At 55.6% G+C, this 21657-nt stretch overlaps 1 protein-coding gene across 12 annotated transcripts in view; it reads left to right on the top strand.

Annotated features, from left to right (window-relative positions):
• The window catches only part of METTL22 (methyltransferase like 22), a 38864-nt gene that overhangs the window by 7780 nt on the left and 9427 nt on the right, over positions 1-21657 (top strand). For 4 of the 12 annotated variants that reach the window (XM_038540413.1, XM_038540415.1, XM_038540416.1 and 1 more), the window contains exons 4-11: positions 1745-1785; positions 1875-2019; positions 4862-4960; positions 6324-6377; positions 7192-7272; positions 7520-7622; positions 9249-9417; positions 10528-11176. In XM_038540413.1, coding sequence (XP_038396341.1) covers positions 1745-1785; positions 1875-2019; positions 4862-4960; positions 6324-6377; positions 7192-7272; positions 7520-7622; positions 9249-9417; positions 10528-10659 — 824 coding nt within the window. In that variant the 3' untranslated portion in view covers positions 10660-11176. Of the gene's footprint in view, positions 1-1744; positions 1786-1874; positions 2020-4861; positions 4961-6323; positions 6378-7191; positions 7273-7519; positions 7623-9248; positions 9418-10527; positions 11177-21657 lie in introns of those variants that run through there. The other 8 variants (XM_038540420.1, XM_038540417.1, XM_038540418.1 and 5 more) reach the window with 8 other exon arrangements.

The following is a 21657-nucleotide window of genomic DNA, read 5'->3' as shown; positions in this document are numbered from 1 at the left end:
AATAAATAAATAAATAAATAAATAAATAAATAAATAAATAAATAAATAACTGACTGACAGGTTATTCACAGAGCATTTGGCATGGTGCTCAGCTCAGAGAAAAAGTGCTTTCCCTATAACTTCTACAAATGCCTCAGCTTCAGTATCTTCATCTGTAAGTCGAAGCGGTGGTAGCTATTACACAGGGCTGCTGTGACCCATCAGGAACAGCCTGCCTGGCCCCAGGCCTGGCTGGGGGACATCTCTCCACTAAGTGTTTAGTGAGTTAACTCTGTTGTTGGTGGACATGTTTTTATTCCACTTTCAAACCAGGTAGACAGGTACGTGTTGGGCTTCAGGAACCTGAAATCCTGAAGGGAGTGTATTGTACTAAAAGTGACCTCTTCCGAGCCACCAATATCCAGTCCAGCCAAGATGCTGGTGGACAATGCCTCAGTCATCTTCTATTTAAGGATCAGATTTTAAGTCTCCATGCAGGGCAGAAATCTTGGGTCAGATTTATCATGGAGAAGCCTGCAGAGCAGGGGCCCAGGTCCCCAGGAAGACTACACATGGCGGGTTTCTCCCCTCTAACCTGGGGACAGATGGCTACTGCTTCCGTTGAGCACCAGACAGACAGGTTTCCTTCTGTTCTGGACCCCACTCAGCTTTATTTTTAAAGATTTTATTTGTTTATTCATAGACACAGAGAGAGAGGCAGAGACACAGGCAGAGGGAGAGGGAGAAGCAGGCTCCATGCAGGGAGCCCAATGTGGGACTCCATCCCGGGTCTCCAGGATCATACCCCAGGCTGCAGGCGGCGCCAAACCGCTGCACCACTGGGGCTGCCCCCCACTCAGCTTTAAACAGGACTCTGTGAGATGCTGGTATTTGAGAGCTCAGGGGTCCAAAAACAAGGGCCTTCAGGCTGCCCCCCTCTCCTCGTAGGGCAGACCCTCACAGACAAAGTGTGCACAGCACCACCCGTGCTGCTTCTGACCCTGCAGTTCTCCTCTGCCCTTGGCCCCTTCTCCTATTTGTCACAAGCACGTGGTCTGATCTGGGCAACTCTGACAAGGACACAAAGCTACCCCACCGTGCACGTGTTGGGCATGTTTTAATTTGATAGCCATCGCCGTCTTGCTTAAAAATACCAGGGCTAATTCTTCTTTAACAGCAAGGATGTTTGCCACGTTCCTTTTTCTGTTTGGTCTCATATTTCTGTTCTCTCCCCTGCCCCCCACACCACCATCAGATTTTGTCTTAATACGTTTTGTGCTTGAGAATGCTTCTTACCATAGTTCACCTAAGAAAGGACATAAATTCCAGCTTACTTTGCTAACATCTGGTGTGGTTCTAAGCAGAAGAAATACTTGGAATGCACTGTGAGTCTTGTCAGCATAGAGACCCAGACAGCACAAATACGCTGGGACTGTAGTGCCCAGTCACGGGACATAGTAGGGTGGAGGGCGGGGTGTGTGTTTGGCTGGATTGGGCCAGGACGTGCAGTGACCCTGGTCTTCGGGCTGTGGGGCAGAGCTTCCCTGTTATCCAGGCAAGCCTCCGTGCCTGGCCTGGGAGTGCTGCTCACACACTGTACTCTCCCGACTGTTGCACGGCCCATGTTCCTGCCACCCTGCAGAACGCCCAAGGCCAGCGCTCATCAGGCCATGTTTGCAGATTGCCATGCACCTTGTCTGTCTTGTGTCCTATCTGTCCCCATTTTCATGGTGGCCCTTTCTCTTTTGGTTTCCATCCTGTCCAGAGCACACCATGGCCACCCCCCTGGAAGATGTTGGCAAGCAGGTGGGTAGGTCCTGTCCACTCCCTGTGGCCCCAAAGGGTCTCCTCAGAGCCTCACGTCGGCTGTCATTCCTTGTCCATCTCACCCCCAGGTGTGGCGGGGTGCCCTGCTCCTGGCAGACTACATCTTGTTCCAACGGGACCTCTTCCAAGGACGCACCGTGCTGGAGCTTGGGGCGGGCACAGGGCTGGCCAGCATCATCGCGGCCACCGTGGCACGTACCGTTTACTGTACAGGTAGGCCGCCATCCCAGGCTAAGGGGAGCAGTCCCTTCACAGGGCGTGTCCTGACTGTGTCAGAAAGTGAGGGGGAACAGCTGGAAATTGGGCCATCCCAATTGGGTGTGGTTGATTTTGCCATCCCATTCCGCTGGTTCTCTCCTGGGTTGTTTTCTCAATAACAGCAGGATGGCCCAGTGCGCCCGCAGGTGCAGGAGCACTTACACGGCAGGAGACATCGCTGTCCTGCTGACACCACCTCTCACACCCCGTGAAAGCACGGGTGGCTCAGAAAACCAGGATGGATACGCCTTTTATAGGCTTGAAAACAGGTGTACATTTTCTTCCCAGTTATAGACATCGTGCCTACTTTATTTTTTTTTTTAAGATTTTATTTATTTGAGAGAGAGAAAGAGTGAGAGAGAGCATGAGCGGGCGAGGAGAGGGAGAAGCAGGCTCCCGCTGAGCTGGGAGCCCAATGTGGGACTTGATCTCAGGACCCCACAATCATGACCTAAGCTGAAGGCAGTCGCTTAACTGAGACACCCAGGCGCCCCCAAGAAATTGTGCCTGCTCTTAGTGGAGACTTGTAGGATGGGAAATCAAATTGACTCATACTTTTACAATCCCCAGATTTGTTCAGCAGTATGCAATTTATTCAGCGCCCACTCTATGCCAAACACAGTCCTAGATGCAAGAGATCCAGGAGTAAATAACAGAGTCGCTGTCCCCCAGGAGCTTTAGAACCATTACTTTCACTGTTTGTGTATGGTTTTTAATCATTTTTCCTCTTTTTCTTTGAGTGTGTATACTCCCAAATAGTAGCTGAAATCAGATTGTGTATTCATTGCTATATGTTGCCAAAAACGTGGAAAAACATTTCTTTGAGAGCGTTTTTCAGAGTCATCAGAAACTTTTTATAAGTATGACTTTTAATGACCAGGTACTATCTCATCTCTTTTTTTAACCATTTTCCTGTGTTTGGGCATTTTTGGTTGTTCCCATGTGCTTTGGAGTTTTTCTTTTTCTTTTTGCAACGTTGTCAGGTGCACCATTGTGCGATGATCCTCAGACTAGGTGTGAAGCAGGTGTGACCCTTTTTAAGCTTTTGATACATATTGCCAAGTGATTTCTTTCTCAGTTTTTTATTTTGAAACAGTACTAGGCACACATAGAAACTGCTAAAATGGTACAGAAAGTGCCATAGACTCCTCCTCTCCTCCCCTCAGTGATGGCATCTCATGTACCATAGTTCACTGATGAAACCAGCAATTTGATGCGGGCACAGTGCTCCCAACTACACCCCACTGGCCCATGCGCTTTTTCAGCTTTTTCCTAAAGAGTGTACCAGTTCGTAAGAGGGTAGGATTTCATCAGGTAAGTGTCCCTGCACTTTAAATCTTCAGTGTCTGCTAGGCAGAAAGGGGACATCTGCTGCTCTGGTTTGCACTTCCTTGATTCCTAGTTCCCATCCCCATGGCACACGTCTTTTGCTTCTGAGACAGGAAAGGGAAGCTAGGGATCACCTATGATGCCGGCACACTTTCCAGATACTCTGCATTAGCCACTGGCCAGGAGTGTACAGGGCAGGCCCCCGGTTCCACTTCATGCCAAGGTTCACATAAATTGTCAACAAGTACTTCCCAGAGTCATGTTATCATGCAACACCCAAGAGCTTTACCCTGTGCCTGGTGCCCAACAGCAGCACAGAATCAAATTGTCTTATCTTTGAGAGGGAGGTTTCCTGGCACAAAGAAGGGAGCTTGGATCTACATGGCACATTATTGTTAGCAAAGCCTTGCACGTGCTTCAGTGCCCACTCATAACTTCACAGTGACCCCGGGCAGTAGCCGGGGCACCTGTCCCCATCCATTGTCCAGATGAGCAGACTAAGTAAGTGTAAGGTCAGGTGGCTGGCCCCAGGTTGTACACACAGCTGCTCACACTATGGGTGGGCAGGGCCCCCGTGGTTCAGACTGTTTTCCATGAAGCATAGGGAGGGGCCAGCAAAGGGATAATTTGGGGGCAGCTCCAGGGCTCTGGTCTCCCACTGCTACTTGGCCAGAGGTGCTCCTCTCTTGTATGTTTTATGTGTTAGAACCCCACAGAAGATCTGTTTGGACAAAAACTCCCATAAAGACTTACAAGCTACTGTCAGGCACACACCACCAATATTCTCTCCCCAGTGGCCCCGGGAAAGGAATAGGTGTGTCCCTTTGGTGAGCGGGGATCTCCCCGCCCCCATTCAGGCTCTGCAGGTTCCTTGGAATGGAGAGTCCTCAGGGGGTGGCAGGACAGGGTCGGGGCGTCCACAGCTATAGTGGGCCAGCCAGATGTCACTTACACAACGTTCTGTACCTGCCACACATACATTCTCCTAAGTGAAAATCAGATTTTGATAAAATGCCCACACCCCACACTTCATCAGGGATGCAGTATACAGAGTCTCGGCTCTGCTGAAATGAAAGGAAGCACCAGCTCATCAGAGCAGCAGTGGCTCAGGAGACACAGATGGCCGAGACAGCGAATCATGCTCCCAAGAGCACGTCCCCAGCCTGCAGGAACCTGCTGTGTATCTCCATGAATCACATCCAGACACCGCACCTGATTGACACACGCTCAGAACTGGAGCTCTCACCACTTCCCTCTGGACTACACAGAGTCCGTCCCCACCAGCACCATCATCTCTTAAGGGAAAGATCCTTAGAAAGGGCCTTAAGGTGAACATACTTAATTTTGGCTGTCAGCACATGGGGAAACTTAACTTTCCATTTTGCACCCTTCTGCTGTCAGGCTGTCGAACCTGGAGAGGGGTGTGGTGATGGCTGGTGTTTCATGGCGTGCCCTTCTGTTATTTCAGATGTCGGCACAGATCTCTTGGCCATGTGCCAGCGAAACATTGCCCTCAATGGCCACCTGACTGCTGCTGCAGGTGAGGCCCAGCGGCCCTTCTGCCTGGGTGAGAGGGGTCTGTGTTTGGCAGGTGGGACACTGAGAGCTGGGGTGTGCCCACTGCCCTGACACCCCCATGAATGGAGGGAGCACGGTCCTGGCTTCACAGAGCTTTGTATCCGATGACTCTGCCCTCGAGCCATCCCCTCCTCCCCATGCCCACTGCTGCGTCCTGCTTCAGCCCTCCCTCCCAGACAGCACAGCGGCCCCCGCCCGATCTCTCAGCTCCTTGTCTGATCCAGCCAGGCTATCCTCCCTGTAGCATCTACAATGACCTTTTGAAAATGTGAGCCAGACCCTCTACTCCCCACAGAAAATCTTCAGGGGTGCAGTCCAAGCTCTCCCTCTGGCTCCCAAATCTCCTAGTCTGACCCCTGCCTGCTTTTCCTTTTCTCTTGACAGCCTTATTGTCCAGCCCTGTGTCCAGTGATCTGAGCACTCGTTTCACGTGCTCTTCCCTCTGCCCAGACCGTTTCCCCACCCCCCATCTTCCTGATTGTTGGATTTCTGCACCACTCGCAGAAATGAGTTGATGTGATAGATGCCGGCAGCCGCTCCTCACCGGACTTCTGTCCAGAGCATCTCCAAGCAGCTTGGGGGATACCTTCCCACTCAGCTCAGGTCACTCCAGCCCACGGGCTTCGGACCCTTCAGAGGTCTCCCCTTGCAGTCTGAGTGGACTCCGAACTCCTCTGCCAGTCTCATAGCCTGTGGGGGCCTGGCCCTGCCATCTATCACCTCTGCCTCACAGGACCCCTCTGTTCCTGCCGCTCCAGCCTGTCTGAGAGCCGCAAGGCCTCCTGTTGCTTCCTCATCACGCCCAGACCTCCAGACTTCCAGACGAGGTCACGGGTCTCTACCAGAGCCTCATTTCATCTTGAACCATTGCATTTTGACGTTTGTGTGACTGGTTGATACATATCTGGCAGCCCACTAGGCCACACGCTCCATGGGGCAGGGGTCTGTGTGTGTGACACCCTGTCACATTTGCTGAATGCCTGTCAACAAGAGCTGGAGGGGAGGAGCACACAGGACTCAGCCGCTCTTGGAAGCCTCCCCTGACACCCTAGTCTGACACCAGAGCTCCTGTCTCCTGTGCCCCTGGCACGTCCCCTCAACCACACCCTGACCACACTGCCTTGTCGGTGCATGCTGACCAGCCGCTGCTGGGCCCCAGAGACAGGGACGCACCCCAGAAACCTCTGTACTCCCTGTGTTCCGTGCCAGACCTGATACCTGGCACTCAGAAATGCTGAAGGAAAGGAGGGATGTAGAGAGGACGTTGATGGAGAGGTGGAGGGATTTTGGCACAGAATGGGAAGTGTCACCCTTTTCCTTGTTTTGAGTTCTGCTTGTTTTTGCTTTTGCAGGCAGTGTAGTTAAGGTCAAAGAACTGGACTGGCTCCAAGACGACCTGTGCACAGGTGCATACCTCCCTGTCCCCCTGTCACACCTTGAGGCCGTCAGCCCTGTGTCCTGGGCTGAGCAGAGGGTCCTGGCTGGTGCCGCGGTCCCTCAGTACACAGCCACTCCACTCTCTTGGCTGATGAGTTACAGCTGCTGGCAGCCTCCACCTACTATGTCACTCAGACTCGCAGTGTCCCTGTACTGTAGGCCCAGTAGTCCCTGAGTTACAGGTGAGGCCTGACACTCTGGGTTAAACACCTGCCCAGGCCTGGGAGGCAGCCTCCCAACACAGCGCTGTGTCTTCTGTCCATGGCAAGGAGTCCTCCATGTGGCTTCAGGGCCGATTGAGGGGGAGAGTTTTCTGAATTTATTATTCACTGTTTTGGACCTGCATGCTCACTCACTCCTTGTATAAAAACTTCTTTTCCTGTCAATGGCAGGCGAGGAAAATCGTGGCTCATTGACTATCCGTCATCTGCCACGCGCTTAGCCCCGTAGGCCCTCTGTCTCCCCAGCAGACCTTGAGGGCAGCGTTACTACACCCATTCCGGTGCAGAATGAAACCCAGAGAGGTGAAGCACCTCTCTCAGGGCCACACACCAAGTTTGTGGGGGCAGCAGTGCCTGCCCCTCAGCAGCGGAGGCAGATCCCCGGTCCCACGTAGGCAGCTGTGGCCTGAGGCTGGGGCGCTAAGATTCAGACCTACCTGGCAATGCCCGCCATTTCAAGCTACCCCCAGCTCTGTTTCCTCTCCTGGAGCTTCTTTATTCAGCCTCAGAGCTGGCCTGCAGAGAAAGGAACGTGCCTAAAATGGCCTTTCTTCTTTCATAGACCCGGAGGTCCCCTTCAGCTGGTCTCAGGAGGACGTCTCCGACCTGTACAGCCACACCACCATCCTGCTCGCGGCCGAAGGTAGGACATCCTGATCAGCAGCGCCAGTATGGTGGGGCATCAGCACATTGAGCCCTCCCCTGAGCCCTCTCCAGTCTCCCAGGCGCCCCCCGCACCCACTTGCAGTTTTCAGCCCGAGAGCTTTCCAGTCTGAGCGTGGCTGTCGCTGCATGTTCCTGGAGACCCAGTGCAGGGCCCCGGGGTCCTCCGAAGGACACATGCCCCTAATGGTTACATTTTCCCCTCGTGCCCGTTCTTTTCCCCACAGTGTTTTATGATGATGATCTCACCGACGCTCTGTTTAAAACACTCTCCCGCCTCGCTCACAAACTGAAAAACGCCTGCACAGCCATTCTGTCTGTGGAGAAGAGGTGAGCTCTGCACCCCCAAGAGCCAGACTCCCCCTTCTGGATGCGTTCCATCAGCATCGTCCTGTCACTCACTGAGCATGTGCCATGTGCCCTCCGTGCCGCCCCTCACACGTGGCCTCCCGCCACCTGCCGGCCAGCCCTGTGCCTGGGTGCTGCCGTCCCACCATCACTGGTGGAGAGAGGAGGGCTTAGGGGCAGCAGGGAACCTGGCACAGCTGCTCTGTGAGTGGATGAGTGCCCAGAGCCAGGACACTTGGCCACGGCACTGTCAAGGGCCTCTCTGAATGTCCCATCTGGACGCCGCCTGTATCCTCAGGGCCCCAGGCCTGTCTACCCTCTTCTGATGCAGACAGAGCTCCCCCAGGACACGTGCACTTGAACATCCTGAAGCATTAGGGCTCCCATTGAGGGAGTGTCAGTTTTGTGGTAGACATAGTGCTACACCGTTTTCTCCAGTTCTTATGCTAGGGCACAGCTTTTCTGAAGGCACTTTGGAATAAGTAGCAAAAGCCATAAAACTGAGGCACTTGGCTGGCTCAGGCAGTAGAGCATGTCACTCCTGATCTTGGGGTTGTGAGTTCAGCCCCACATTGGGTATAGAGATTACTTAAAATCTTAAAAAAAAAAAAAAAAAGTTATGAAACCAACGATACTCACCCAGCATCCAGCATCTCGAAATCCACCCCATTGGAAGCACTCATGTCTGTGTGTGCACCGTCCTGGTGTGGTCATCACAATGTTATTCATCCCGGTAATGTCAAGGAGCTTCTTCAAGGCACAGGTGACCAAGGGCAGCACACGGACCTCACTTAGATGCTGATTTTATAGACAAAGGGAAGCCTCGAGAGCGTCAGGAAATGTTGGGCCCTGACTGGATATTGGAATGTTAAAGAATTATCCTTGAATTTGTTTTAAGTGAAACAGAAGCAGAAGAGGGCTTATCTTTTCGGGATGCATGTGGCTGTACTTCGAGAGGAAACACCATAATGGCTGGCATTAGCTTTTTAATAATCGGGTCTGGACATGTGGGGAGGCAGGGCCCACAGCGGCCCCGAGCTGGCAGTGGTTGACGCCGGGACAGTTCATCACACTGTTGGAAATCTCTTGTAGTGAGAGACCTTGGAAAGAAAAAGGAAAGAGGCAAAGAATTTGAATTTCAGGTCAAACCATGTTGCAGGTTCGGGTGTAGAAGTGGCCGTGTGGCCAGGCTGGGAGGACCGATCCTGAAGCTCCCCACCCACCACCTCCCAGCACCCTTCGCTGCTGCTCTCAGGCCCTGCCCTTTGTTCATTCATCACCTGCACCCTGTGTGCAGATTCTGTGCCGGAGGAAGCTGGGGAGGCCAGCAGGCGGTGTTCTGCGTCCACCTCCTGCTCTGCTTTGGAGCTCAGGGCAGGGCCTGTCTTTCAGGCAGTGGTATCTGCGGCACCTGACTTTGCCTTTCTGAGCCTTGGTGTCTGTGTCTGTAAAATGGAAGCGCCTACTGTGTCCCCTCCCAGGCTTTCTAGATTCAGGAAGGAAGTGCACTCAGTACACAGTAGCTGCTCCGTGCAAACCCACTGGAGGGCAGTGAGGTCAGGGAGGCAGCAGGAGGGCAAGGCGTGTGTGTCGGCTGCTTGTTTGCAGGCTGAACTTCACACTCAGACACCTGGACGTCACGTGCGAAGCCTATGACCACTTCCGCTCGTGGCTGCAGCGCCTGGAGAGGCTTGCGGATGGCCAGCTGCGCTTTGTGGTGGAGCCGGTGGAGGCCTCCTTCCCGCAGCGCCTCGTGTATGAGCGCATCCAGCAGCTGGTAGGTGCGGCCCCCTCTACACGCAGGCCACTGTGGCTGTGCATGACGCTGCTGACCCCAGGGTCCTCCAGATGCGGGCCCCACACCCTGGTGCTGTCGGGCAGAGGATCAGCTGGCAGCCAAAGGCTGTGGTGGGGTCTCCCCACTTAGGGGTCTTCCACCTTAGGGGTCACTGTGTCTGCAGGTGGGCCTGCAGTTGTCACCTTGGACTTCACACCACATTCTATCTCTGAGCAATTCAGGGCCCAGAGGAAGCAGGGCTGAGCCCAGGAGGTGGTTGGTGACCCAGGAAGTTGGGATGAGGGGCACTTGGTGGGGTTCTTGATGCAGAAGCTGCAGTGCTAGAGGCCACATCTTCACTGTGGGAGGTACCCTGGCCTCGCAGACTGGGCAGGCTTGTCAGTTGACCAGTGGCCCTTCTGACCGGGCACAGGGGGCCATCAAACTAGGCCTCGGAGTAATCATCCTAGTAATGGTCCTCAGGCCAGGTCCCAGGCCAAGCTCCTCCCTCCCCTGCCTCAGTGGATGCCAGACAACGGGAAGTCACCCTGCCAGGCAACAGCAGAGCTGGGACTTAATCTTACAGCCATGTCACTTCCTATTAGAATTTTTAAACCCAGCTCATGGGGAAAATCTGATAAATCAAAATTACCCTTGAAAATCCCTTATAGGGGGATCCCTAGGTGGCTCAGCGGTTTAGCGCCTGCCTTTGGCCCAGGGCGCGATCCTGGAGTCCCGGGATCGAGTCCCACATCGGGCTCCCAGCATGGAGCCTGCTTCTCCCTACTCCTGTGTTCTGCCTCTCTCTCTCTCTCTCTCTCTCTCTCTGTCTATCGTGAATAAATAAATAAATAAATCTCTTAAAAAAAAAGTCACTAAAAAATATTAAAAAAAAAAACAAAAAAGAAAGAAAGAAAGAAAATCCCTTATAATTACCAGGAGCTGCAAGTCCCAAGGTCTGGAATGCCTGGCTCCTGTTCCCTTTGCCTCTCAGCTGTGACCACCCCTTCCCTGGGTCTATGGAAACCAGTCCTAGATATGAGGAGAGGGGAGGGCTGGGGTGGCCAAGGGCTGTCCCTCTCACGTTCCCCATTGTGTTCCCCAAACAAGCACAGCACTGAATTTGTGTGGTTGCCATGCATGAGGAGCAACCTTCTGTTCATGGCTACGCCGCCTCTGGACTGCCTCCCTGTAGATGGCAAACAGTCTACTCCTGCCAGCGAGGACTCAGGTTTCCACTAAGAACTTGGTGTGTTTTTGTACCTCCTCCACCTGCCGTGTCGAGAGGAGCAGCACATGGCCAGGAAAATCAGCTCCTCATAAAATGCAGAAGTCACAGGAAGTGACACCTAAGATCTCCCCAAATGGAAAAATTGTGATTCGCTGCCATTCTTCTGGTCCATCTTGATGCATCTTGGGTTGATGCCAGCTTTAACTCCCATAAACCCAGCTTCTCTCCCAGAGTGAGGCAGAAAGAACGGCCCAGAGCAGCAATCAGAAGCAGCTCCCCACCCCTGCGTGAGCTTGCATGCTGCCCATGGTTCACGTGTGGTTTGACTCTTCTCCTTTGCTAATTACTTCCCTCTGACGTAGTGAGGTCTCCTTCACAAACCTCGGGAATCTGCTTTCTCTGTTTGCTGCAGGAACTCTGGAAGATCTTTGTGGAACCGGTAATGTGACCCATCATCGCATCCACAGGCATGGCTTCTCGACTGTTCTCAGAATACGTTTCTAATAAAATTGAAAGCTCACAAAGTAATGTGTTTGAGGTCGTATCATTTTAGAAATGGGACAAATGTAGTGTATATGCCCCAGGACTGTCTTCTGGAGTCAGTTGCTACCTCCCAACAGCAGCCAGAGAATGTTCTTGCTCTCGGCTGGAATTCTAATCCAGTTAGTTGCATGTTTTCTGTGCTGCATGTTCCAAGATACCTCAAGAGCGGAGACCGTGTCCGGCAGGTGTTCTCAGCTTGATTCCACTAGAGTCGATTACTTCAAGCTCCCTGGCGGGCAGGGGATCCAGGGCCGGGCCAGTAGCATCTAGTGCTCCCTCGATTATCTGCTTGCAGACCTATTTAACATCGTTGCCACAGTTACAGTAGGAACACTACACAGTATGCGGTACAGGAGCCTCACTGCCTTCCACAGCTGTGTGTGCCCCATCCCCATCCCTCAAGTGAGGGCCCGTTCAGAGGAGGTGGCAGGAGCCAGCAAAGAGGCTTTTCTTTTCTGTTTTAGCTCATTATAACCAAAACCGGGGTGAGCTTAGAACAGACACAAGAGGGGATCCCTGGGTAGCTCAGCAGTTTAGCACCTGCCTTTGGCCCAGGATGTGATCCTGGAATCCCAGGATCGAGTCCCACATCAGGCTCCCTGCATGGAGCCTGCTTCTCCCTCTGCCTGTGTCTCTGCCTCTCTCTCTCTCTCTCTCTCTCTCTCTCTCTTGCTCATGAATAAATAAATAACATCTTTAAAAACACACACACAAGAGCAGCTCTTCCTGGTCCCGTGGGCTGACCCAGGGTGGAGCCGTGATCTGCCTCACAGCCTTCCCTCCCAGAGCCCAAGCTTCCCCTCCTCCCCTTGGGCCCCTTTCCTGCTTCACCACATGTGCATATCTCTGTCTGACTTTTTATCTTTTTCTCTGTGCCCCTCCCACCTCGACCCCTCCCCATTGCTTTACACCCTTTCCCACCATTTCTCCCTCCTCCTCCTTCCCAGCTCTGGTCCCACCCTCCTGCTGCCTTGGCCCTCCTCGAAGGTCCCGGCCCACCCCGGCTCCCTTCCTGCCCCTCACAGCACAGATATCCCCTGGCACCTCTGCCTCTCCAGCTCCATCCAGACACCAGATTAACTCCCTCCATCTTCCCAACAGCTAGGACATCAACCTGGTTACACCCATTTCACAGTTTGAAGACTACTGCTCTAAAAGGAAAACATCTCCATGGGTCAGAGCCCTGTCTGTCTTAGACATCAGTACATTCCTGCCATATGGTGTAGCCCAAAGTGGGTACTCGACACCTACTGTTGAATGAGCAATGGGTAGGAGCTGGTGTTGGGGAGACTGCTCCATCACAGACACTGCTGCCTTCAGGGGCATTTGGCAGTGTTTGGAAAGGGCGATGGGTGCTGCTGGCCAGGGATGCTGGTTAAGCATCCTGTAATGCACAGCCAGCCCTCCATGCAGGAGTGCCGAGGTTGAGGAATCCTATTAGGAAGAACATAAGCTTCTTTAGGAAGGAAAAACTGGTCTCAGCTGAACGTGCAGAGAAGGTGACCCAAGAGAATGAGTCTCACCCTCCCCTCTAGGAGTGGGAAGAAGAGTCACACACATCATCTCTAAATCTTCCAAAGACCCTAGAAAGCAGAAATTAACCCCACCTTACACATGAGAAACCTGAAGTTCAGGGCAGTTGGGCCACCTGCCGGACATCGCACAGCCACCAAGTGGCAGAGTTGGGCTCAGAGCCCACACTCTCCCTTTTCCCACAGTGAGTTTCCCGGCCCACCAGCAGCAGCAGCCCCAGCCCCAGCCTGACTCGGAATCTGCTCTTTGACAAGACCCCAGGGATTTGTGCACAGTGAGTGGTTCGGGAAGCTAGCCTTTGAGCTTTTCCCATTTTCTGAGTTTCCTACACAAAACCATCCCCGATAGACTTCCCCTAATTGGACAGAGTTGCAGATCATAATGGGATATATTAATAACGAGTCCTCCAAACAGCCCCACGAGGCTGAGCCCCCAGCTGGCGATGTGTCAGCACTAGCTGACATTTTCCTGGCACTCCCGGGGACAAGCCCATAAATGTAATTGGCACTAAGCAATAGAGTCACCGCGCCTTTCACCTGGCACATTAGGGTGAATGCTTTCATGTCTAAAGCTCTTGGCCTGAAAGCGTCCTCTAAGTGGGGCCCAGAATTAATCTTGATCCACTATAATTCAAAGCATCGTCAGGTTTTCACTTCTCGGAGTCGAAATGCACCCTTCTTGCTGTGTTTTACGGCTTTGCTTGAGCCTCTAGAAGTGTTCGTTTGGCAGCTGTATTTCAGAGTCCTCAAACCATCGGGATATTCTGCTAGGGAATTAACCTTGATAAACCACTGCACTTATTTTATTATTTTTTTATACAGTGCAACCTTTTCGGAGAATATATGGCCCAAGGAGGGAACTTGGTTGTTCAAGCCTGTGCAGGAAAGATTTAATAAAACCAGCAAACAGTGATACTGTGGCCTCCATCACTTCTCAAATTACTGTGCACACAAGTCACATGGGGTTTTGCCAAAACGCAGATTCTGACTCAGGTCCCTCTGGGTGGGGCTTCATGCTGGAACTTCACTAGCTGCCGGGACTTGCTGGCACGACTGGTCCAGCAATCACCGTGAGGCACGCAGCTAGGCCGTGTCATTCCTGGTTAAGAGCACAAACTTGGGCTGGGCAGACCCGGATTCTGATCCTGGCTCTGCCCCAGACCTGCCAAACAACCTGGGGCAAGTGGCCTAGCCTCTCTGAGCCTCCGCTTTCCTCATCTGTGAAGCAGTTAGGCTTCTGTCCTGAGAGTGATTGTGAACGTGATTACTAGATAATCCACGTGAGATGTACCAGGGAAGTTTTCAATAGAGTGCGGGTATTGTCCTAATACAATTTTTTGGTTCAAGAGCATCTTCAGCTTGTACGCTGTGGCCTAACATCACCACCTTCTAGAGAAATCTTTGTTCCCATATCCTCCAGCAGTAGCTGGGCAAAGAGCAAATGTGAAAAGTCATGTGGAACAGGCCTGCCTTAAGTTTGGGCTCTGCGTTACACACTAAGGGTCACTTTGGACACCTAAAAGGCCCTCGGAATAGTCAGGCCATCATCCACACCGCGGACCCCAAGTCCAACGAGACACCCCGTGGGCTGCCGGCAGGAAGAGACATGTTTCCTGGGGACGTGACCTCAGAGACCAAGTTCTTTATAAAGTGAAGATAAAAGTGGGCCGTGGTGCCTGCCCGTCTGCAGTGAGACGGTCGTGTGCCGGGTGACCTGGACTCTAAGAGCTCTAAGCTGGTGAGCAGACCTTGGCCTTATGTGACTCTGACCTACAACATGGGTAGGAGACCCAGCTCCCCATCTGTGCATCAAGGTGACCCACACACGTCTTGACTCTCAGCCGCAACAGCCATACATGCCCCTACCTTGGGTGCAGGGTGAAAAAACCGTGTGCTTTGTCCTCCCAAGGGGATGACACCCCTGTGCGTGCTGGTTTCCTGCCCTGTATGCTCCTAGAAAGCTAAGAATGTACTTTCTCCTTAGTTAGGTTGCAGCCTCCTGCATCTCAGGAGGGACTGCCGGTTGGAACCCACCTCTGCCACTCGGCCAGTGCACCTGCCCAGCAAATAGCGGTGCCACAGACATTGGAAGGAGCGGGAGTTTCAACCCTGGATCCCGGCTCAAACCAGGGAGACCTTCCAGATTGTGCTGCTTCTCACATGGCAGCTCAGGGCAGCGTCCCAAAGCAGGTATCAGCAAGGGTCTGCTCAGCCGACATGGATTAGTGATTCTGCCCAGGAATACTGGGCTTGGAAATCCGTGGACTGTTAGGTGGTGTCGGAGCCTGGCTCCCAGCAGGCCGGTACCATCAACCTGACAGTTCTGTGCACCGAAGCCCTCTGATGCACCCCCAGGGACCCGGCTGCTCTAGAGGGTAGTGGGCAGGGTTGTCACCGCAGACCGTGGGCTTGCGTAGTAAAAAGTGCCCTGGACTCTTGGGGACAGCCCCGATTTCTGTCCCCACACAGACCCTCATTCTTGTCAGCCCAGACTGGCATTCAGTCCTGTGATTGCCTCACTGAAGAGATGAATAGAAAGGGTGGAAGGGGAGGGGCCCCAGGTGACTTGGGCGGCTGCGTCTTCTTCCAGAAAGCCTTTCCCAGGTGTCCACAGCCCCTGAGCCTTCAATGATATGACCTTTTATTTTTTTTTAAAGATTTTGTTTATTTATTCATGAGAGACACAGAGAGAGAGAGAGAGAGAGAGAGAGAGAGGCAGAGACACAGGCAGAGGGAGAAGCAGGCTCCATGCCGGGATCCTGACATGGGACTCGATCCCGGGACTCCAGGATCATGCCCTGGGCCAAAGGCAGGCGCTGAACCACTGAGCCACCCAGGGATCCCTGATATGACCTTTTTAAAACTTGGTGTGATAGGTCTGTTTCCTTGCATTCCTCACTCACAGATGGTGAGCTCTGTGGGGACAGGACTGGCGTCATTCAAACCCAGGCCTGACACAACCCATCATTCTGTAAATATTTGTCTGCCCTTCTCCATCTGCCGGATGCTGACTGGGTGCCTGGGAGGCAGCAGGGAGCGAGACATCTCACATCCATGCCCTCGTGGGGTCCAAAACTAGATGAGGCAACAGGCAAAAAGCATAAACACATAGCGTGCATCAGGTCGTGTCCAGAACAATGATCCGAAAACCAGCAGTATGGCCTGGGGCTGACTGCTCGCTGCAGCCATGGCAGAGCGTGTTTGTGGAGCCCACTGGGCAGGATGCAAGCATCTGGCAGTTCTGGAAAACTCAAACCATGTGACTGAGGAAAACCCCAAGGGGAACGGTAGTTTTGCCCTGAGAGATGTTAACCAAATTTGGGTCTTCTATGGCGATTTCATCTTTGGTTTTTCCTGCGTATGGTAAACATCCCTGCTTCTCGAGGTGTCACCCTGAGTCGTCGATGTCATCTGACATCTCAAGGTCATTGGCTTCGTCCCTCGTTTGTGAATTGCACGAGACCGACCTGTGCTATCGATTTTTTTAAAAGTACATTTTAGTGGTTTGAGCCTTATAACCTTGACGAGGTTGATGAGGGCAATGAAGAAAGGTAAAGCCATCTAGCACTAGGTGAGCATCCGAAAAGGCCAGGTGAGGGTCCGTGAGGGGCCAGGCGAGTGTCCGTGAAGGGCCAGGCGAGCATCTGTGAGCGGCCAGGCGAGGGACTGTGAAGGGCCAGGTGAGCGTCTGAGAGGGGCTACATGAACATCCGTGAGGGGCCAGGCAAGCATTCATGAGGGGCTACATGAGCATCCGTGAGGGGCCAGGCGAGCATCTATGAGGGGCTATGTGAGGGTCCTGAGGGGCCAGGCCAGCATCCGTGAGGGGACAAGCGAGGGATTGTGAGGGGCCAAGCGAGCGTCCGTGAGGGGACAAGCGAGGGATTGTGAGGGGCCAGGCGAGTGTCCGCGAGGGGCTACGTGAGGGACCATGAGGAGCCAGGCGAGAGACCTTGAGCGGCCACTCGAGTATCTGAGGGGCCAGTCAAGGGACCATGAGGGGCCAGGCGAGTGTCTGTGAGGGGCCAGAAGAGGGACTGTGAGGGGACAGGCGAGGGACTCTGAGGTGCAGGCAAGCATCCATGAACAGTTTTGTGAGGGTCCCTGAGGGGCCAGGTGAGAATACTTGAGGGACTATGTGAGTGTCCTGAGGGGTGACATGAGTGTCCGTGAGGGGCCCAGTGAGCCTCCGTGAGGGACCATGTGAGTGCCAATGAGGGGCTACGTGAGGGTCCTGAGGGGCCAGGCCAGCATCCGTGAGGGGCCAGGTGAGGGTCCTGAGGGGTGAGGCCAGTGTCCGTGAGGGGCCAGGCAAGCGTCCGTGAGGGGCCAGGTGAGCATCCATGAGGGGCTATGTGAAGGTCCTGAGGGGCCAGGCCAGCGTCAGTGAGCGGCTAGGCGAGCATCCATGAGGGGCCAGGCGAGGGACTCTGAGGGGCCAGGCGAGCATCCGTGAGGGCCCAGGCTGCATCCATGAGGGGCTACGTGAGGGTCCTGAGGGGCCAGGCCAGCATCCATGTGGGGCCAGGTGAGGGTCCTGAGGGTTGAGGCCAGTGTCCGTGAGGGGCCAGGCAAGCATCCGTGAGGGGCCAGGTGAGCATCCATGAGGGGCTATGTGAAGGTCCTGAGGGGCCAGGCCAGCGTCAGTGAGCGGCTAGGCGAGCATCCATGAAGGGCCAGGCGAGGGACTCTGAGGGTCCAGGCAAGCGTCCCTGAGGGGCCAGGTCAGCCTCCATGAGGGGCCAGGCGAGGGATTGTGAGGGACCATGTGAGCATCCCTGAGGGGCTATGTGAGGGTCCTGAGGGGCCAGGCCAGCGTCCTTGAGGGGCCAGGCAAGCGTTCATGACGGACCAGGCAAGGGACCAGGAAAGGGACTGAGGAGCACAGCGAGCATCCGTGAGGGGCTACGTGAGCGTCCTGAGAGGCCAGGTGAGGGACGGTGAGGAGCCAGATGAGCATCCATGAGGGGCAGGTGAATGTCTGTGAGGGGCCAGGCGAGGGACTGGGAGTGGCCAGGTGAGTATTTGTGAGGGGCTACGTGAGTGTCTGTGAGGGACCAGGTGAGCATCCATGAGGGACCAGGCGAGTGTCTGTCAGGGGCCAGGCAAGCGTCTGTGAGGGGCTACATGAGGGACCTTGATGGGTCAGGTGCGGGACTGTGAGGGGCCAGATGAGCATCTGTGAAAGGCTATGTGAGCGTTCATGAAGGGCCAGGTGAGCATCCGTGAGGAGCTAATGAGCGTCCGTGAGGGGCTACGTGAGTGTTCATGAGGGGCTACGTGAGCGTCCGTGAGGGGACAAGTGAGCCTCCAGGAGAGGCCAGGGAAGCATCCTTGAGGGGCTACGTGAGCGTCCGTGAGGGGCCAGGCGAGCGTCCGTGAGGGGCCAGGCGAGTGTCTATGAGGGGCTATGTGAGCAGCCGTGCGTGGCCAGGAGAGCGTCCGTGAGGGGGAGGCTAGGGACTGTGAGGGGCCAGGTGAGTGTCTGTGAGGGGCTACGTGAGGGATCGTGAGGGCCAGGTGAGGGACCGTGAGGGGCTTTGTGAGCATCTGTGAGGGGCCAGGCTAGCGTCCTTGATGGGCTACGTGAGCGTCCGTGAGGCGATCGGCAAGCCTGTGTGAGGGACCATGTGAGCGTCTGTGAGGGGCCAGGTGAGGGTCCTGAGGGGCCAGACGAGCGTCCGTGAGGGGCTACGTGAGGGGCTACGTGAGGGACCATGAAGGGCCTAGCGAGAGACCGTGAGCAGCCACTCGAGCATCTGTGAGGGGCCAAGCGAGGGACCATGAGGGGCCAGGCGAGTGTCTGTGAGGGGCCAGAAGAGGGACTCTGAGGGGACAGATGAAGTACTCTGAGGGGCCAGGTGAAGTACTCTGAGGGGCCAGGTGAGCATCTTTGAGGGGCTATATGAGTGTCCTGAGGGGTGACACGAGCGTCCATGAAGGGTTCGGAGAGTCTCCATGAGGGACCATGTGAGTGCCCGTGAGGGGCTACATGAGGGTCCTGAGGGGCCAGGCCAGCGTCTGTGAGGGGCCAGACGAGGGACTGTGAGGGCCCAGGCAAGGGACTGTAAGGGGCCAGGCGAGCATCCGTGAGGGGCCAGGTGAGTGACTGTGAGGGGCTACGTGAGGGTCCTGAGGGGCCAGGCCAGCATCTGTGAGGGGCCAGGCAAGCGTCCGTAAGGGGCTATATGAGCGTCCGTGAGGGGCCAGGTGAGCATCCGTGAGGGGAGGCAAGAGACTGTGAGGGGCCAGGCGAGCATCCATGAGGGGCCAGGTGATTGTCCATGAGGGCTACGTGAGGGTCCTGAGGAGCCAGGCCAGCGTCCATCAGGGGCCAGGTGAGCGTTCATCAGGGGCCAGGCAAGGGACTGTGAGGGGCCAGGCGAGCCTCTGTGAGGGGCGGGGCGAGCCTCTGTGAGGGGCGGGGTGAGCGTCTGTGAGGGGCCAGGTGAGCGTCCGTGAGGGACCAGGTGACCATCCGTGAGGGGCCAGGCGAGCATCTGTGAGGGGCTACGTGGGGGTTCAGGGGCCAGGCCAGCATCCATGAAGGGCCAGGCCAGCGTCCGTGAGGGGCCAGGCAAGTGTCAGTGAAGCGTCCGTGAGGGGCCAGGTGAGCCTGCGTGAGGGACAATGTGAGCGTCCGTGAGAGGCTACGTGAGGGTCCTGAGGGGTGAGGCCAGTGTCCATCAGGGGCCAGGCGAGTGTTTGTGAGGGGCTATGTGAGGGTGCTGAGGGGCCAGGCCAGCGTCGGTGAGGGGCCAGGCGAGGGACTCTGAGGGGCCAGGTGAGCATCCGTGAGGGGCCAGGTGAGAGTCCATGAGGGGCTACGTGCGGGTGCTGAGGGGCCAGGCCAGTGTCTGTCAGGAGCCAAGCAAGAGACTGTGAGTGGCCTGGCGAGCATCCGTGAGGGGCTACATGAGGGTCCTGAGGGGCCAGGTGAGGAACCCTGAGGGGCCAGGTGAGCATCCATGAAGAGCCAGGCAAGGGACTGTGAGGGACCAGGCGAGTGTCCGTGAGGGGCTAGGCGAAGGACTGGGAAAGGGCCAGATGAGCGTCCATAAGGGGCCATGTGAGTGTCCCTGAGGGGCTACGTGAGGATCCTGAGGGTCCAGGCCAGCAATGTGAGGGGCCAGGCGAGTGTCTGTGAGGGGCTATGTGAGGGTGCTGAGGGGCCAGGCCAGCGTCGGTGGGGGCCAGGCGAGCATCTGTGAGGGGCCAGGTGACAGACTCTGCGGGGCCAGGCGAGGGACTGTGAGGGGCCAGGCAAGCATCTGTGAGGGGCCAGGTGAGGGACTGAAAGGGGCCAGGCGAGCGTCCGTTAGGGACTACGTGAGCCTCCGTGAGGGGCCAGGTGAGCGTCTATGAGGAGCCAGGCGAGCATCCGTGAGGGGCTATTTGAGCGCCATGAGGAGTCAGGCGAGCGTCCATGAGGAGCCAGGCAAGGGACTGGGAAGGAGCCAGACGAGCGTCCGTAAGGGGCCATGTGAGCATCCCTGAGGGGCTACGTGAGGGTCCTGAGGGTCCAGGCCAACTCTGTGAGGGGCCAGGCGAGCATCTGTGAGGGGCCAGATGAGTGTCCGTGAGGGGCAGCTGAGCGTCTTTGAGGGGCCAGACTAGGGACCGTGAGGGGCCAGGTGAGGGACTGTAGTGGCCAGGTGAGCGTCCGTAAGGGGCAGGTGAGTGTCCTTGAGGGGCCAGGTGAATGTCCCTGAGGGGCCAGGCAAGCATCCCTGAGGGGTTATGTGAGCATCCGTGAGGGGCCAGGTGAGCATCCGTGAGGGGCCAGGCGAGGGACCATGAGGAACCAGGCTAGCATCTGTGAGGGGCCAGGCGAGGGACCATGAGGGGCCAGGCAAGTGTCTGTGAGGGTCAAGCGACCGTCTGTGAGGGGCTCAGTTGGCGTCCGTGAGGTGCTAGGTGAGGGTCCATGAGGGTCTATGAGGGCTAGGACCAAGAGGGGCTAGGCGAGCACGTATGAGGGGTAGGTGAGCGTGGATGAGGGGCAGGGACGGGGTTGTGGGGGGGCGAGGGGCGGGCTGAGAGAGGAGCCCAGTCTGAGAAGGAGCCCAGGGTCTGAGAGAATGAGAGGATGAGTGAGTGAATGAACAGAATCCCGGAGCTTCCAGGGCTCCTTGCTCTGGGCCAGCCAGTGGTGAAGACAGGTGCGGAGACTGTTCTTGGCTTCACGTGCCGGGCAGCCTGAAGGTCATTTTTTCCTCCCTGAGGTTGCAAGTTTGTGAGGCTTGAGGAGGCCAGCCTCATGGGCTCTTCACTGTGGGCTGGCTCCATGGAGGACCCTGGCCACGAGGTGGCGCACCAGCCTCATGAACTGACCGCGGGAGCTGCCCCATGGAATCCAGGGCAGTCCTCAGTGCCTTAGTCGCTGGCAGCTGCTCCAAAGCGTGGGTCCCCAGGGACTCTCGAGGCACCCTACGTAGCCTGCTACGTGCTGCACAGTAGCATGTTGGCTCTGAGAGCTGCCCGGTGGGCTGAGGCTTAGGAAGCATACGTAGGCTGTGTGAGGCCAGGACTAGAGGTAATAGGGGTGTGGTCTACACCCAGGTCTGTTGGATTCTGTGGCCAGCATTTTTCTATCTCCTCCTGCCCAGAACAGGGACTGTTTGCTGAGGGCCAGAAGGAGTGATGTGGATTGGAGGCTGTGCTGGGCCTTTGTCCTGGGGGAGGTTGAGGCGCGGGTGCGCCAGGAATTCCACCCAGGCTCTACGAAGCACAGACATCAGAGCCAGGTAGGAGCTCTTCTGCCACCAGGGGCGTCTGGATCCGGGCGGGCGGCGCTCAGAGTCGGTCAGGCCAGGTGGTAGTGTCTCCCGCTTCAGAGCTCACCAAGAAAGAGCCTGGAGCTGACAGTCTAGATGTCGGGGCCACAGTTCGAAGGAACCGAGCCTTCTCCCGACGCCCACTTCCGCTGGAGGC

This window comes from Canis lupus, chromosome 6 (genome assembly GCF_011100685.1).
Source record: "Canis lupus familiaris isolate Mischka breed German Shepherd chromosome 6, alternate assembly UU_Cfam_GSD_1.0, whole genome shotgun sequence".
Taxonomy (NCBI): Eukaryota; Metazoa; Chordata; class Mammalia; order Carnivora; family Canidae; genus Canis; species Canis lupus.
The sequence above is the reverse complement of the archived record's forward strand: the minus strand, read 5'-3'. Positions and strand labels throughout refer to the sequence as shown.